This window comes from Lepus europaeus, chromosome 21 (genome assembly GCF_033115175.1).
Source record: "Lepus europaeus isolate LE1 chromosome 21, mLepTim1.pri, whole genome shotgun sequence".
Classification (NCBI taxonomy): Eukaryota; Metazoa; Chordata; class Mammalia; order Lagomorpha; family Leporidae; genus Lepus; species Lepus europaeus.
In genome coordinates, this window is record NC_084847.1 from 17,060,663 (window position 1) to 17,079,626 (window position 18,964).

General features: G+C 41.9%; 1 protein-coding gene across 1 annotated transcript in view; it reads left to right on the plus strand.

Annotated features, from left to right (window-relative positions):
* Positions 1 to 18,964, plus strand: part of DNAH3 (dynein axonemal heavy chain 3) — a 176,547-nt gene that overhangs the window by 118,442 nt on the left and 39,141 nt on the right. The window contains exons 41-48 of the mRNA XM_062180013.1: positions 6,293 to 6,396; positions 7,353 to 7,647; positions 9,529 to 9,708; positions 11,895 to 12,018; positions 12,108 to 12,264; positions 12,492 to 12,635; positions 13,369 to 14,035; positions 17,541 to 17,706. Coding sequence (XP_062035997.1) covers positions 6,293 to 6,396; positions 7,353 to 7,647; positions 9,529 to 9,708; positions 11,895 to 12,018; positions 12,108 to 12,264; positions 12,492 to 12,635; positions 13,369 to 14,035; positions 17,541 to 17,706 — 1,837 coding nt within the window. The remainder of the gene's footprint in view (positions 1 to 6,292; positions 6,397 to 7,352; positions 7,648 to 9,528; positions 9,709 to 11,894; positions 12,019 to 12,107; positions 12,265 to 12,491; positions 12,636 to 13,368; positions 14,036 to 17,540; positions 17,707 to 18,964) is intronic.

The following is an 18,964-nucleotide window of genomic DNA, read 5'->3' on the forward strand; positions in this document are numbered from 1 at the left end:
TAACTCCACCTGTCAAATGAAAAAAAAAAAAAAAGAAAAATTGCTCACTTCTAAGTTGAATCATCCACTGAAATATCCACTGAGGGGGGAGAGGGGTGAAGTTAGGCTAGAGGATGGCCAGAGGTAATAGAAGTTCTTTCTGCTGTTCTCACCTTTCCACCTTTGCACCTGGACCACTGGTTGAGCTATAATCACACTGCAAAGGCAATGAGAGCCATTACTCTGAACAGAACCAAAGAAACCTAGAACTGTTACTAAGTGCCTTTCTGTGTGTCCAAAGCTTTGCTAAAAACTTGACACATAGAGTATCTTAGTTACTCTCCACAGTGATTTTTCTGAACTTGACATAAAACCAGGTCTGTTTTACAGATGTGCAATAGTAACCTCAGTCAAGGTCACACAGCTGGTAAATCCACTTTAACTCCATTAAATATTTTTTCTTTGGCTTAAGTGTTCCAAAATGAGAACACATACTAGCTCAACGTCAGCAAGCGATGGAGGAAGAATGCTTTACTGATTCATGTTTTTAATGTTTCCTTTTATTATGAAAGTAATTCAATTCTATTACAGGCAAATTATAAAAATGTATTTCTTTATTCATACCAACCTATTATAGGGTTTTTAGTTTTCAAAAACTCTTTTCTCTGCTTATGTACCTGCTTTCATCTCTCTACATGGCCACCATAATGGTATATATTCCATCTTTTATTCTATTTTTATCTGTCATTGTTTATTAAAAAATTCCTATGTTAATAATTAGTTTTTGCAACTGTCATCTTTTTTTTTTTTTTTTTTTGGACAGAGTGCACAGTGAGAGTGAGAGACAGAGAGAAAGGTCTTCCTTTTGCTCCCTCCAATGGCCGCTACAGCCGGTGCACTGCAGCTAGCACACTGCACTGATCCAAAGCCAGGAGCCAGGTGCTTCTCCTGGTCTCCCATGCGGGTGCAGGGTCCAAGCACTTGGGCCATCCTCCACTGCACTCCCGGGCCATAGCAGAGAGCTGGCTTGGAAGAGAGGCAACCGGGACAGAATCCGGCGGCCCAACCAGGACTAGAACCCAGTGTGCCAGCACCGCAGGCAGAGGATTAGCCTATTGAGCCGCGGTGCCGGACGCAACAGTCATCTTAATGACTGAAAAGCATTCCATCCATCTTATGAGACATCATTTTCAGTGGTTTCCTAATATAAGACATGTAATTTATTTCTTTGTTATCACAGATGGTATTACATACTCATGTATACAGATTATTTCCATATGATACATTATCAAAAATAGGATTTCTGGCTGGCGCCGCAGCTCACTTGGCTAAATCTCTGCCTGCGGCGTCGGCACTCAGGGTTCTAGTCCCAGTTGGGGCGCCGGATTCAGTCCCGGTTGCTCCTCTTCCAGTCCAGCTCTCTGCTGTGGTCCAGGAGGGCAGTGGAGGATGGCCCAAGTGGGCCCTGCGCCCACATGGGAGACCAGGAGGAGGCACCTGGCTCCTGGCTTCGGATCAGCGCATGGTGCCGGCCATAGTGGCCATTTGGGGGGTGAACCAACGGAAGGAAGACCTTTCTGTCTGTCTCTCTCACTGTCTTACTCTGCCTGTCCAAAAAAAAAAAAAAAAATGGGATTTCTGACTTAGAGATATTTCTCTGTAAGCATTGTGCCAAATTGCTTTCTAAAAGTGATGTAGGTAACAAGAGTTGCAGAGTGGTATGAAGTTGCAGAGTGATGTAGGATAACAAAAGCTCCTAATGAAATGCCTAATGAAATTAACAACAACCAATTTAATCCTAAAAATTTCCTAACAATAACAAAGAAAGAGTTTCAATCTAAGTCTATAAACATTGAAAAGTGGTGGACAGGGAGATGGGGCAGATGTTTGGCACAGGGGTTGAGACACCTCTTGGGACATCTACATCCCGTGTCAGAGTGACTGTGTTCAAGTCCCTGCTCCACTGTCAATTCCAGCTTCTTGCTAATGTGTACCCTTGGAGGCAGCAGGTGATGGCTCAAATACTTCCTGCTACCCACTTTGGAGTTCTGGATTGAATTCCTGGACCCTACCATTGGCCTGGCCCAGCCCTGGCTGTTGCAGGCATCTGGGGAGTGAACCAGCAGATGGAGGACCTATCTCTTTATCTCTTTCAAATAAGTAAAAATAATTTTTTATTAAACTTTTATTTAATGAATATAAATTTCCAAAGTACAGCTTATGGATTACAATGCTTCCCCCCTCCCACAACTTAAAAAGGGGTAGATGTAGTGGGCATTATGGCACAGCCAGTTATCTGCCACCTGCAACACTCTCATCCCATATGAGCACTGGTTTGAGTCCCAGCTGCTCCACTTACAATCCAGCTCCCTGCTAATGTGCCTGGCAAAGCAGTGGAAGATGGCCCAAGTCCTAGGGCCCCTGCACCTACGTGGGAGACCTGGAAGAAGCTCCTGGCTTTGGATTGGCACTGCTCCGACTGTTGTAGCCATTTGGGGAATGAACCAGTAGATGGAAGACCTCTCTCTGTCTCTCCCTCTCACTGTCTGTAACTCTACCTATCAAATAAAATAAATAAAAATCTTTAAAATAAAATAAAATAAAATAATTATTTTAATAAGAAAGAGTAGAAGGAAGAGAAACAAAAGGCTCTGGTATGGTGCATCTTTTAATCTAGAACCTGCCACTCTACTATCCTGTTAAAAATGATGTAGATGGAAAAGCAGATGAGTTGACAAAATTATGAAAATGTTCACTGGTAATCACCAATGTGGAGAAAAGTGGCTTATGATTGTTGCTGGGCATCTGCAGAAAAGGTCTAAGCAAAACCCTCAATCATGGAAGCCCCTGCGTAATGCTGGAAGACTTTAGTTGGCTCCAGGAAAACTACACAGATTTGTGTCTTCCAGAACCTCAGGGTGGGTAGAGGTGCAAGCTGAATCCTACAAGAGCAGGACCTGTTATCAGTTGGGATGTGAGGAGAATGGGCCCATGGTTCAGGAAAGTTGACCAAATTTCAAAGTGTGGAGAGCCTGGGCCTCCCAGCAAGGACTGAGTACTTCCCTTTACTCAAACCTTGTAGCCTCAGACTACAGAAAAGAAAGCCACACCCCACTCCTTGTATTACGACTCAGAAAGTAGGGAAAGTAGTCCATTCCCAGATAATGTAGGGAAAGATAGCAGCAAGAATTTACCTTATTATATCAAAACAATAATGGCTGGTAATTGTTAAGAGAGAGACAGACACAGAGACTAATAGAAAACATGATCCAAGAAATAAAATACTTCTGTTGAAAGAATATAGCAGTAATAGGAATTTATTATTTTTTTAAGTTCATAGAGGAATTGTGGAGTGTACAGGAAAACAGATCTTTAGATAAACTGAGTGGAATCGAAAATCTAGCAGCACAGCTCACATTTTTGTTGACTTGATTTCTGATAGTGATTTCAAGACAATTAATGGGGAAAGAATAGTCATTTTAAATAAATAATACTGAAACAATTCAATATGTGACTGTAAAAGGATGAATTTGGATCTCTGTCTCACATCACTGACAAAATTAACGCAAAATAGATCAATCCCTTAAATAAGAAATCCAATACATAGTATAGACCGTATATGCAAAGATATAAATGCATTTTCCCTAAAACAGTAGCAGTTTCTGTAGAAAGTATGCTCTGTTCCTAGAAAAACTGGTACAGAATAATTGACCAAAAGATACACTTTGATTAACTTATGGAGCCACTGGGGCAGACTTTGTGCCACAATGGATTGGGATGCCCCATCCCATACTGGAGTGCCAATTCTAGTCCTGGCATCTTCATTTTCCAATCCAGTTTGTTTTAATGCATCCTAGGAGGTGATTTCTCAAGTGATTGTGCCTCTGCCAACTACATGGGAAACATGAATGGAATTCCTCACCCCACCCTGGTTATTGTGGGCATGTGAGAAGTGAACCAGTGGATTGAAGATCTCTCTCTCTCTCTCTCTCCTCCCCCAACCTCCTTCCCTCCCTCCTTGTCACTCTGCCTTTCAAGTAGATGAAAATAAGCAAATAAACATTTTAATTTTTAGACTCCAGGATAAAAAAGAGATTCCATCAGGCAACTAGTTGGGGGTCGGGGGGAGATCAGGGAAATATCTGACAGACCTCAGATTCTGCACAGCAACTTAAAATATAAGAAAACAGAATAGAGCAAGGTCTATATAATTCAGAGAGAACAAAAGCGGCACAAGAGCAGTATTCTCAGCCAAAACATAGTTGAAATACAAAAGCAGCAGGCAGACATTCTTAAACATGCAAGAACTGAGAGAATTGGGTATCTATAAGTCCTTTCTTGGAAAAAAGAAAAGCAATTAACTAAGAGATGAACCGAAATAAAGAACTCTTAAGTGGTCTTTGTTAAAAGACCTGACTCTGAGCATTGACTTAAATATTGTACAGACCTAAGACTAAGGAATGAGAGAATTATGGTTGCAGAACAAAACACGAATGTTATAAACAGCTGACAAAAGTTATGTCATCATCAACAACAAAAGGAGCTAGAAGGGAGGAGGTGGGAGGGGGAGTGAGAGTTAATCATCTGATCGTTTGTAAAGGCATTAATTAAATTGGTCTAAAATTGAATCACACTTGTATTTCCCAAAAAATGACGTGCTGTGGGACTTGCTTTAGAATATTCTAGACAGGGTTGGCATTTGGCACAGCAGTTAACATACTGCTCGGGACACCTGCATACCACATCTGAGTGCCTCGGTTCACGTTCCTGCTTGCTTCCAATTCGAGCTTCCTGCTAATATGCATCTGGGAGGCAGCAGATGATGGCTCAGATATCTGAGTCCCTGTTGCCCATGTGGAATTGAGTTCTAGGCTCCTGGCTTTGGCCTAGCCCAACCCCAGCTGTCGCAGGCATTTGGGGAATAAACCAGCAGGCAGAAGATATCACTCTCTCTGACTCTCACTCTCTCTCTCTCTCTCTCTTTCTCTCTCTCTTCCCCCCTTTCAAATAAATAAGTACTCTTTAAAAAAAAAAAAGGAAGAGGAGGGGAGGGGAATAGGGAAAGGAGAGAGGAAAGAGGGAGAAAAGCTGGAAAGAAGCAAGGAAAATTAGCATGGTGGTAGCTGGTGATGGGAAATAGATGAGGCAGGAATTGCAAAATGTGACAATTATTGAAGCTAGATAGTGAATAATTGATATTCATTATTGCTGTTCTCCCTACTATGTTTTAACTTTTCACAAACACAGTAGCAAAACTAAATTAAATGATTTTTTAAAAGCATAATGACTTAACTCCTTAAAGGCTTACAACTTTTTTTTTTTAATATGTGTTTATTTATTTGAAAGTCAGAGTGGGAGAGAGACAGAGCAAATGCAGTCTGCTGGCTCACTCCCCAAATGGCCACAACAGCCAAGACTGCGGGCAGGTGAAAGCCAGGAGCCTGGAACTTCATCCTGGTCTCCCACATGGGTAGCACAGCTCAGGTATTTGGGCCATCTTCTTTTCTGCTTTCCCCAGCACATTAGCAGGGAGCTGGATCAGAAGTGGAGCATCTGGGACTCAAACCAGCACTCTGATATGGGATGTCAGCTTCATAAGCAAAATCTTAACCCCCTGTACCACAATGCCAGACCCAGGCTTACAGTTACTTTTTTAAGTTAAGAAAAACCTTTTAGGACCCAGTATCTCTTGAAGTGAATTATGATGTTTCTACAGTTCAGTAGATTTTTTCATTTCATCCAGGTATTCTTTTCTTCTGCTATATTCAAGTAACATTAAATTTCATATTTCTGCTTAAAGATAGATGTCAGATGGTTCCATTCTTATACAATCCTCTCATCTATCTCTCCTTCCATCTCCAAAATGTTTGTGTGCCTGGAAAGAGGTCTAGAAGCATTGCTGTCAAGTTGTTTGTGGATATGGGATTTGAGTGATTTCCTGAAATTTTTTTTAATTTATTAATATAAAGAGAACAGATTTCATATTTTTCATAGATACAAGTCTAAGAAGATAGTATACTTCCCTCCTGAATTTTTAAAAATTATTTAAAAATACTAGTTATTTCCATTATTAAAAACTAATTTGGTAACTTTTATAATCAGCACTTATCATTTTTATACAAATAAAAAGGTCATTATTTCTTGAAAAGTGTTTCTTCAGTTTGTACAGTTACCAACAATGTATAAGTTTCACAATATGCCAGTACTGCTAATTATACATGTTGGGTGCCTATAGAAGAGGTAGTCAAATACCTCAAATACAAAATGTAAACTCTTAATGTGCTAATGGCCTGTTCTGTTTCTCTGGGTCCAGGAAGCATCTATGATTTTTATTTTGTCAAACAAGGCAGTGGACATTGGGATACATGGACAGAGTATATCTCCAAGGAGGAAGAGCACATCCCTGCCGGCGCAAAGGTAACAGAGGAGCCTTGGCCATGGAGATTTGGTTTCTAGAATTACCCAGATATTTTCCCAGGTGAAGGAATTAAGAGTTCTCTGTGAGCGTTTTTAAAAGCTTTCTTCAGAAAAGGATTCAAACAGGAGCAAGAACCCTAGAATCAGAGAGACCCAGACTTCCCCACTAAGACTTCATTCTCTCTGCCTCAGTTTACTCAACCACAAAATGGAAGAAAAACACTTACAGAATGGTTTCAGGTGGTATCCATAAACATCTGGAACATTCTAAAAGCTGATCAATGTGTGTTGATATTCTGATTAGTATCATTACAGTAATACCAGGAAGGTCATCGGTTCACTTCTTGATCATCTCAGGAAAAAAAAAAGATATTTAAAATGCTCAGAGAAAGATTTCCTTGATCAAAATTCTCAGAAATGCAGTTTCTGATTAATGGGTTTTCTGGTTAGCAGATGATTCATCTATAATTTCTGTTCATTTCTATCCTTTTGGAAAAATTTTCCAGATGTACTTCTGTTGATAGAGTTTATTGGACATGATTTATCTTTGGTGGGGGAGGTGATTATAAGTCTCTCAGGCCTGGGGTGGACTGGAAGCTGGTGGATGAGACAGTGGGAGTATCGACAGCCCAGTCAGACAGCAGGCAGGAGCACAGCCCCACACATAAGGACAGGTTAAGCAGAGGTGGGTGTGTGATGACCCCAGGACACACCCTGGGGGCTGAATGCTATAAAGAAACCCCCAACCCTGAGGTCCTAAACTTTAACTCTTCTTAAAGACATAATTCAGCTGAAGCCAGGGGGTTGAAATCTTGCTAAATTCATGCAGATAAGAGAGTCCAATGTAGAATACATTAAAGACTCAAGATCATGAAGATAGGGTAGAAGAATTTAAATCCAAGTTTCTTGACAGTTAACACCCAGGACCAAGGCTCTCCCCTGTTTTTGTGGTACAGGTCTCAGAACTCATCATCCCTACAATGGAGACAGCCCGGCAGTCCTTCTTCTTGAAAACCTATCTGGACCATGAGATTCCAATGCTGTTCGTGGGTCCCACAGGCACTGGCAAATCAGCCATCACCAACAACTTCCTTCTACACCTTCCCAAAAATACCTATCTGCCCAACTGCATTAATTTCTCTGCCAGAACCTCGGCCAATCAGACCCAAGATATCATCATGTCCAAGCTAGATCGTCGGCGGAAGGGCCTTTTCGGTCCACCCTTAGGGAAGAAAGCAGTGGTGTTTGTGGGTAAGGCATTATCCTGGGTCTGGATACAGCCAGGTTTTACACCCCAAGTTGCAGGAAAGCAGAGCTTCCCACTCTAGGGCCACTACACTGTTCTTTTATTCTCTCTGAGGGATAAAATATTTTTGGTTAATATAATTTAGTATTTATTCCCTGTCTTTCCTTTTTTCCTTTCCGTTTAGTGAATAAAAGTTCTAGAAGGAGACTATGATATGTAGCCTCTGGCATCTCCAAAAGCAACAGCACTTTGTTTTATTTATTTATTTATTTATTTATTTATTTATTTTTTTGACAGGCAGAGTGGACAGTGAGAGAGAGAGACAGAGAGAAAGGTCTTCCTTTTGCCGTTGGTTTACCCTCCAATGGCCACCGCAGCCGGCGCACCGCGCTGATCCAAAGGCAGGAGCCAGGTGCTTCTCCTGGTTGAGGTGCAGGGCCCAACGACTTGGGCCATCCTCCACTGCACTCCGGGGCCACAGCAGAGAGCTGGCCTGGAAGAGGGGCAACCGGGACAGAATCCAGTGCCCCGACCGGGACTAGAACCCGGTGTGCCGGTGCCACGGCGCCGGCACGCAACAACACTTTGAAATGAACCCCTTATGCCATTCTGTGTCAGATAAATATGTTATCAGTAAATGAAGGAACCCAATAATTGCTCGAGTATTTGCGAAGCACACATCATTTTCTCAGGACTTTGCCTGTTTGCAAAGCACTTCACTCATTTCACTGGAGCCTCACAATCGATGAGGTTATTAATCATCATTATAATTTTACTAGACAGTTAGTTGAGGCTTCAGAAGGTTAAGTTCCCTGTTTAAGATGAAAGATCTGGAAAATTCTGGAGCCATGACAAAAACCTAGGTTTCTCAGAGCCAAATACACTGCATTTTCTACTGTCTTACTACTGATCCATGGATGTCCCACTCTTCTGGATGATCTCATGCCCTGTCTTTAAAACCCACGCATTAATAGTAAGTTACATCTATCAATAATCTTGCCAACTAGCATCAGTTCCTTAAAGCCCAGGGTCCTATTTTATTTTATTGTCCCTTTCTTTTCTTCCCTTCATCTTCTCTAACATCCTGTTCTTCCTCTATATTTTTATGGTATGTTGAAAGCCAGTTTAATCTTTGCAGCAAACATATCTGTTAAAAATCTTGATTTTTAACTCCAGGTATATTTTGGCTTACTATCACTTACTCTTAGTACCTCATCTTTAACATAGAAGTAATTCTGTCTTCCTTATAAAGTCATTATTTGGATTAAAATGAGATAATTTGTATAAAATTCCTAAAATGTTATCTGACACAGATTGAGCACTCAATCAATGTAGGTTGAAGAAAATTAAAGGGCCCTCCATTTTATTGAGTGTCTCTTATATGCCAGGACTGTGGAGAAATGCAGTTTCTGCCCTCAGGGAAGTCATGATCTTTTTTGCCATTTTGGTTTTGCTCATATAAAACCCTTGCCCCCATTGTAGTTCAACTGTTACCTCTTGTCTGAATTAAATATTCTGTTGGCTGGGAGCTTGATGGTCTTACTCATCATCATATCTCTAACAATTTACAAAATATCTAACACACAGTAGACAGCCAGTCAGTATATGTTGGTTGAGGGAAATGGGAAAAAATTAAATGCCTGTTTGTTGATGTTAATCTGTGTATCTTATAGTCACAAGGGGCAGAGATCCCATTAAGGCAAGAGAGTTCCAGAACCCAGGAAAACCCGTTCCCATCTGACCAGGATGTCCACTGACTGAGCCCTGCATGGAGCAGGGATGGGACAGCTAGACTCTCCCACAAAGAAAATTATCTCCTGTTACTTCCTGTGACAGCAGAGGAGTCCATGGAGTTAAAAGTGTGTGGTTTTGGCTTCTTTCCCCAGATGACCTCAACATGCCAGCCAAAGAGGTATATGGGGCCCAGCCCCCCATCGAGCTCCTGAGACAATGGATTGACCACGGTTACTGGTTTGACAAGAAAGACACAAGCAGGCTGGACATCATGGATGTGCTACTTGTGACAGCCATGGGACCTCCTGGGGGAGGAAGGAATGACATCACTGGTATGTGAAGGAGAGAGCTCCTTCCTCTTGTCCCCTCTAACCTAGCAGAGCTGAGCCACCTTTGTGAGTGGGAGTTTGGTGCAGGGCACATTATCTAGAAAGAGCATGGAGCAGAAGTGTGTCGAGGCTACAGCCTGGGTGTGGCTGAGCTCCAGAATTAATATTGCAAGCTGTGTGAAATGGGGTGGGAAGATGAAAAGAGGAAGTAAGGAGTCTTTAGCTAGGTTTTAGAGAAACAGAGCCTGTTTGAAAGGAAAGTTCAGTGTAGCCAGCATGTATCCCAGGAGAGAGGCTAGTTTAAGGTCAACTGGGGGCACATGACAAAGTTACCCATTGTATTGTTACACTTCCATGATGGCCATGGACAATCACCTAAACCAAAGTGGCCTAAGCAAAATAATCATAATAGTAAAATGAACAGGAGTTCTCACCTATTATTAAAAATTCAAGAAGTTACTTTTCTTCAGATGCAACTTGATCTATCCAGTTCTTAGGCATCTGTTTATTCTATATTCATTTATTCTATATAAATGTTTGGTTAAGAGTCTTCAAACCATTCCTAGACTTGGGTTCTGTGACCTTGAGCAAATCTCTCCTCTCTGGCACTTAGTTTTTAATCTATAAGATAAGGAAAGTGGTCAGGATGATCTCAGTTAGGTGTCCAAATCATCACCTTCCACTTAAGTATTGAGTTGAAGAGTGTCTTTGCATTGGGTATGAATAAAGCAGTATCTCAGGTACTTAGCATTCATAAACTCAACATCTCTGTCACCAGTGAGAGTGAGAGAGAAGCTTGGTCTGTTACTTTTCTCTGTTTAAGACCTAGCTGTTCAAAGGGCAATACCTGTTTCCAGCACACATCACAAAAGAGTAGTTAATAACTATTATTTGCACAGCAATGGACAGTTTTAAAGCTAGTTTTTAAAAAAATCTTTGAAAAGAGCCTATAATAAAGCCCAATGCCCAAAGACAGCCAAAACCACAGGTGAAGTCAGGTGTATTAAGCTGTGGCAGCCAGAGTGTCTACACACCATGGAGTGCTATGAGAGTCCTGCTGATGAGCTAAATAGACTTGTCCTGGGTGATTTCAGGGACGACTTAGGGAAGCAAGAGCTCTGTTCTAGACTGGATACTCTCAAGGAGTAGAGATAATCTGATGAATGTGTACCTTAATCATTTTTATCCAGGAGTCAGAAGGAATGAAGTGAGGTAGAGCGGTCACTTGGTAAAGCAGAGACACTCACACTGGCTGAGAAGAAAGACGTTTGGTCATTTTCAAGGTTGCAGAGCAGTCTTGTTTCTGTACTGTCCCTTCACAGCCATAGAATTCTGACATGTGATGAATTTAAAGAAATTAAATGTGGGGGCCAGCGCTGTGGCACAGTGGTGTTTTTAGAGAGAAAGATATGCAGGCAAATATATAAAGACAGAAGGTATATTATTAGTTGCCAAGGACTGCAATAAAATGGGGAGAGATTGTTAATTGTTACACTATTTCCTTTAGGAATGACTAAAATGTTCTAATATTATAATAATGGTTGCATAACTCTGAATTTACTAAAAATCATTGAATTGTGCACTTTAATGAAGTGAATTGTGTGGTATGTGACTTACTGAAATATCAGTAAAATATATGTAGGAATATATACACACATATATATGTATAACTTCTTCATGTACCAAATTTCATATATGTAACAGTAGATAGATATGAGAGAGAGAGAGACCCTGAATTAATAGTGGTTAATTTGAGCAAGGAAATAATGGATTTGAGAGGTATGTGAAAAAAGGAAATATTCACTTTTTACAAAAATATTTCTCATTTATTTGACTATTTATGCATTGCTTTTATCTTTTAAAAACAATCTTTGACACTAGACTAACTCTGTTAGCTAAAATTTCTGCAATCATAGAGACACTTCATAGCTATACTGACCCATGCAATAGCCACTTGCCACATGTGGCCCTTGACCACTCGAACTGTGGCTAATGAGAGTGAGGAAAGCCATTTCAATGTTATTTAATATTAATTAAGCTTAAATAGCTGCATGTGGCAAGAGGCTGGCATGTAAGCACAGCTCTCAAACGTGAAGGCAGAGGGAAAACCAACTCTCCTCTATCCCACAGCCACTGGGTCCAGGAAGTGTGAGTGTGTATACACACTTACATGTGTGTTTGTTTTCCAGGACGATTCACCCGCCATCTGAATATCATTTCCATCAATGCCTTTGAAGATGATGTTTTAACCAAGATTTTCACTTCTATTGTTGACTGGCACTTTGGGAAAGGGTTTGATGTGGTATTCTTAAGGTGAGAGGTTCCATGTCTTCCCAGATATTGGCTGGGACTTCTCAGGCCTGGCAGCTCCTTGACTCGTCTGCCTTCTCCTTCCTCCCAAGGTCTGGAAAGATGCTGGTACAAGCCACTAAGACAATTTATAGAGCTGCCGTGGAGAACTTCTTACCAACCCCCTCCAAGTCACATTACGTCTTTAACCTGCGGGACTTCTCACGGGTCATCCAAGGGGTGCTGCTTTGCCCTCACACCCACCTGCAGGTGAACTGCTATCATTTCTATTACCAAGATCATTCAGCAGTTTCCTTGATATGTGGAATATATCATGATAGTCATAACCTTTATTAAGTACTTTGTCTCAGCATCATGCTGAGTATTTTATAAGCATTATCTCGCTTAATCCTCACATTGGGTTCAGGATACTGCTTGAGAATACCACCTCAGGTACCATCTTCCAGTCATTCAAATAATTAACTGTGGATTTTTAGGATGTGGAAAAACTTATCCGGCTTTGGATCCATGAGGTTTATCGGGTCTTCTATGACCGGCTGATTGACAAGGAAGACAGACAGGTCTTCTTCAACATGGTGAAAGAAACCACCTCCAATTGCTTCAAGCAGACCGTGGAGAAGGTGAGTGGATTCTGCGATCATTCGGCCTCAGAAATGGTCCCAGAAGTCGGAACAAACTACCCTCAGCTTCCACTGTAGACTGAGGACCCTGCTCTCTGAATCTTGGGAAGCAGCATTACATCAGCTAGTCATTTGATTTGTGATGCTTTGCTTTGTGCGATTTTGCTTCCCTTTCATAGTAACATGTAAGTTTGGATCCATTCCCAGTGGCTTAATATATGATGTTATTTGTTTATGATTAACTTAAAATTTAACTGAACCAGCAAATGAGAGACACAGACCTCCTCATCCTTCAAATAAATAAAATAAAATATCATTTCTATTTTAAAAAAAGAAAGAGAAAGCATCTAAAACATTTCTACTCTGGCACAAAGTAGGGACCAGGGGCAGGACCTGTACCTCTCTCTGGGGAAGGAGCAAGCTTCTAGAAAAAAATGTCATCCTTTGACTGCCTCCTTGGGGGCCTTAAAATCAGACCACCAATGTTTTAACCATTTGGTAAATAGACCTTTGTTTTCATATTCTCTTTAATTTCCTTTCATCGTAGTCCTTACAACCATCAGATGCACATATTATTTTTTAAAAATAAAACGAGAAACACTTGATGAACCATGACTCTGAAGGATGTACTCAGGAGGAACAAGCACATCTGCTCCCCTCCCTCCACACCGCCCCCTGCCAGCCTGGCTGGGTCACTGGCTAAAGGCCCAGCTGAGACTTATCTTTCTCACAGGTCCTCATCCACTTGTCACCCACTGGAAAGATCGTCGATGATAACATCCGTAGTCTTTTCTTTGGAGATTTCTTCAAGCCAGAAAGTGACCCCAAAATCTATGATGAGATCACTGACCTGAAACAGCTCACAGCAGTCATGGAATACTACCTAGAAGAGTTCAACAACATCAGCAAGGCCCCCATGTCCTTGGTCATGTTCAGGTTCGCCATTGAGCACATCTCTAGGATCTGCAGGGTCCTGAAGCAAGACAAGGGTCACTTGCTCCTGGTGGGCATTGGGGGCAGTGGGCGGCAAAGCGCCACCAAACTGTCCACATTTATGAACACATACGAGCTATATCAGATCGAGATCACTAAGAACTACACGAGCAACGACTGGAGGGAAGACCTAAAGAAGATCATGCTGCAGGCCGGGGTGACCAACAAGAGCACTGTGTTCCTCTTTGCCGATAACCAGATCAAGGACGAGTCATTTGTCGAGGACATCAACATGCTGCTGAACACAGGTGACGTGCCCAATATCTTCCCAGCTGACGAGAAGGCTGATATTGTGGAAAAGATGCAAACAACAGCGAGGACAGAAGGAGAGAAGATGGAAATCACTCCTCTTTCTATGTACAACTTCTTTATTGAGAAGGTGAAAAAGAATCTTCATATTGTCCTTGGTAAGAAGACACAAACTCACTTGGCCCTTTTTCCCTGGGGATTTCAAGGTCTTTTCAGCACCCTAAGTCTGGTTTCCTTGTAAATAGTCTCAGGGTGGATCCAGCTGAGTGATCAGGGTCCGGACTTCCTTTGGCAACTTCTCCCACTCTCCTGAACAGGTATTTTCAAACCTGTACCACTGTCTTCCATTCTCTGAATTCTCCTCTGAGAAAGAGCATGTATTACCCTTGCACATAGCAAAGTCCCTGTCTCTGTGAATGACATCCCCAATCCGTCCAGAAATCTCATAGCTGTAAAATTTTTTGTATTTAAGAGCAAGATTTATTTAAGTCAGAGACTTCCTGGTGGGGTGGCCAGGAGGGGGCTCCGAGAGAGGAAAACCCAAAGGGACTTGTGATACTGGGGTTTTTAAGCACAATTTTGGGGAAAAATAAACTGCCAATCAGTACAAAGCAAGGACAAACCCATCAAAAGACCTGATTTATAATCTTTTTACCCTGTCTGGCTTGCTCAGGATAAAACAAAAGAGCCGGCCTGCACCACCGACTCACTTGGCTAATCCTCCGCCTGCAGCACCGGCACCCTGGGTTCTAGTCCTGGTTGGGGCGCCGGATTCTGTCCCGGTTGCTCCTCTTCCAGTCCAGCTCTTTGTTGTGGCCCGGGAAGGCAGTGGAGGATGGCCCAAGTACTTGGGCCCTGCACCCACATGGGAGACCAGGAGGAAGCACCTGGCTCCTGGCTTCGGATCAGGGAGATGCGCAGGCCGTGGCGGCCATTTGGGGGGTGAACCAACGGAAGGAAGACCTTTCTCTCTCTCTCTCTCTCTCTCTCTCTCTCTGTCTAACTCTGCCTGTCAAATTAAAAAAAAAAAAAGGCATCAGAAGGGTGGGATATCTAATTTGTTTTACAGTAAACTGGGAGCTCAGAAAGGTGGAGTCACCACCCCTTTGCTATTCTCATGATGAGGTTAGAAGCTCCCAAGGAGTGGGACAGGGGCTTTTGACCTTGCTAAAGATAACTTTTCAGAGAAGAAAGCACTTTGCACTCTAAATTTCCACTGGGACCAACCTGACTTCCCGCTAACCCGTCTGACTCCTCACATTCCCTCCCCCAGGAGAATAGACCCTAACTTCTGTTAGGAGGTATGGGAGGACAACCGCTCTGGCTTCTTCAAGCTGAGTAGGAGTGGAGTAGGGAACTGTACTCAAGACAGGGTTCCAGCAGAAGGTAGCCTCTCTAAGGGGATACAGTGCCAGCTGGCAGAAACTGCTTCCATCCGAGGTTTCATGTGCATGGCTATCTAGAATTTCACTGTTTCATGTCTGGAGAAAATGATTCCAATAAGCAGATTAAACTCACAGGGTCTAAAACAAAGGACAGAGTTATTATTAGAGGACCTAAGAAAGTGGCTGTCCAAACCATGAAGAAGTTTTCCCACTGAGAGGCAAATAGAGACTGACAGAAGGGGCTTGATAATAATCAGGTGGGTGTTAAGGCCTAGCCAGGTATGAGGCCCAGACCTATCTATCTCTTCACATGGGGTACCAGAAGAGACATCATAAGGGAGGTGTGAACCTCCTTAGGGAAGGCACCCTGTTGACTTCCATTACCTAGCTGACCTGGGAGAAGTGCTAGCCTAAAGGAGGTAGATGGCATTCCTAAAAGGAAATTTTCTGCCTGCAATGTTACTGACCTTACTTGGCTGTCCCCTCACCAGCAGTGGATACTTTGGAAGATGGGCCCAGTGAAGGACTTTTTTTTCAGCTTAGAGCCAACAGGGTCTGCAGCTGTGACCCAGGAGTCCTTCAACCCCCAAGACAGTTCCATTTCCAGTGACCCAGCTCTTGGCTAGCAGAGCTGCCAGGGATCTTGATAAGCTGACTTCTGTGTTCATCTAAAGACCTGGTTTTCCACAACAAAAATCAATGCCATTTGAGGTGGACTGGCTTGTTGGATCTCCTTGATGGCGTATCACTATGTAAAGCAGCCATTAATTGGCCTACCACCTATCTTTATGTTGCTCTTGGTGCCTAGCTTGCTCCTCTTCCTCCTGGTTTCTGGTAAAGTAGACAATGGAAGCAGCCTTTAATGTCAGCCAAGTGGGTGCTCAGTCCCATCCCCAATCTGGTGGACTGAGCTAGAAATCTAGTCACAGACATGTTCTGATAGTGGTTTTTCTGTGAGGTAGTGAGGGCACTCATGTGAGTGCCCATGAGGAAAGCTATGTCCTCACTTTAAGATGACCACCTTATCTATAAATTTTGAAGTCATTGGTAAAACTTTTCTCTCCCTTAGTCTGATTTGAAAAGGGAGGTTTTGCCTGTTTACTATGCCCATGGCAAGATAAATCTAGCTATGAAATCATAATTTAAGTTCTCATATTGGCTAGTCTATTTGGTCTCAATGTGACCAGGCTATTATTACAGAAAATTGTTAGCCATCCCTTTTATAAGGTATAAAGATCAAACTGTACATCCTAGAGAGTCCTTCAGAATAGAATCAGTTTCCCATCTTGAAGAGAATAGAAAAATGAAGGAACAAGTCAAGCTTTCATAGCTGTATTTAATTTCATAGCTGTATTTAATACTTCTCTTTCATTACCAAGTCCTATCCATTTTTACCTTCTCTCTCTTCTGCCTATCCTCTTATTTTCATCTCTGCCACCTTCACATTAGCTGAGCCTCCATCCTCTCTCCCAGACCTCACTTAATGTGGCCTTCTCACTATTCTCTCTACCTCCACTCTTTCCCATTCCAGACCTTTCTGTTCCACTGAGCCAGGGTGATTTTCTTCTTCACATGTTGAAAACATAATCATTGTGTACATTCACAAGTGCATACACAGAGAGAGAGATTAATTTCCATTAGAATAAGGAACAAAATTCCTATCCTGTAATCTTTTAAGGCCACTTGCTGGACTGTCCCCTATATCTTCTCCACCTTCGTCTCCAACCAAAGTGCTCTTCTCTCTGGTCTTCAGCCATACTGACCTCCTCACACTTCCACCTATGCATCTTGCTTCCTCCTTTCACACTGAGTCTAAATAAACAGTGGATAGAATTTGGGGTATAGAACCCAGAATTTGTGATTGGACAGATATGAGGTCAGAAACAACTTGATGGCCCAAAACAACTTCCATGTGGGACATCCTTGGCTCCCTTATATCTGTGAGTCAGTATACATGGAGTAAGTGGATCAAAAAGCTCCAGTTACTGGCTGAGCGACCTGAGGGATGCAGAAGGGGACAATATGAGGAGTGTATGGGAGACTACTCTGAGAGCTATAATAATTTATATCACATCATAAAGTTACATGAAAATATCCCATGATTTCCCTAGACTTCTCAGACACTCCTCATGGCTGATCACAGTAACACCCCTGGAGCACCAAAGGGAAACATGAGCTCCATCCCCTTACCCTATCCGAATCCTTGGAAATACCTTCCTGCCCCCTTGGGTCTCCCTGCCTTGCAGGAAGGACATTAACAATGTCTATTTTTTATTAGCCATGAGTCCAATTGGAGATGCCTTCAGAAACCGCCTGCGGATGTTCCCTTCTCTGATCAATTGCTGTACAATTGATTGGTTCCAGTCCTGGCCCACAGATGCTCTGGAGTTGGTGGCCAACAAATTTCTAGAGGATGTAGAACTTGATGACAGCGTTCGTACAGAGTAAGCGTTAGCTGCATTTTTGTACCCCAAAGATTCCAAATTGAAAATCCAGGTGCTGGCTTAATTTTTGTCATTATTTTAAAGATTTCTCAGTTTGCACATTGAAAATTCTTAACACTTTTAAATCGAATCACATTTAGATATTTAATAAAGAACTTTTCCTGAAAGGAAGAATAAAATCTCATTGTTCTGAATCATCCTAGAGATTAACTGTTGCCATAGCTATGAGGACCTGTATATAATAATATGGCTATTTCAGTAGTCTCCAAACCCACATTCACCACAAAACAATATTGCTATTGAGGGCATGAAAATCAGTAAGCATGAAAAAAACATGTTCTTTTCTGGGTAAATTACACACATGCCCCCCCAAGAAAGGCACTTAATTGTGGCTAAAATAACAGAAGAGATGAGAATGATGACCAAGACTGATTGCTCCATGAAAGTAGACATTGGTTAACCCACCTTGTCTGCCTCAATATCTTTACTGGCTAGCAGGTGCCTGGTGTTAAGTAAATTCAATGAATGAAAAATTAAGAAGTAAAGTAGGCATGGGTCAGAGTGTTGACAGACTTAAATTCCATTTTGAGAATTATAAATTTTATTCTCTAAGCCAGAAGACCTTTAACTTGGGTACCCAGGCACATGGATAGAATTTAGTGGGTTATATTCAATAGATGTGAGTGGAGATAAATCCCATCTTCATTTTACTGGCATCCAACTGGTATTTTGCTTTTCCTTCAATGACAAATGTAGGCAATGAACTTCAGTTAGCAGGGCCTGTGACTGTCACCAGTGGGAGCCATAGTTTTTTTCATAACTCATTTGGTCATTGCAAATACTTGGGGATATCATTTTCTTCAGTTACAGTAGTTTTTAGACCTGGTACCCAGTCTTGTTATTTATTACAGAGGTTAGCAAATTATGATCAAGTTCAATTTGCAGCCTGGTTTTATAAATCAACTTTTACTGGAACAAAACCATGTACATCCACTTACATATGAGGGATCTTCATTCAACACATTCAAGGGATATGCATATTGCATATCTTTTAATTCTACTTTTTTGCAGACTCTTTAAAGGAAGTGCCTTTATTTACAGCTGCTTTTGCAGTCAGAGGCAGGGTTGAGTTGTTGCAACATACACCACATGGCTCATGAAGACAAAAATATTTACTACATGACTCTTTGCAGAAAAAGTTTGCTTACCCTTGATTTAATGCATCAGTAATGAAGCACATATATTGCTATGTCACAAA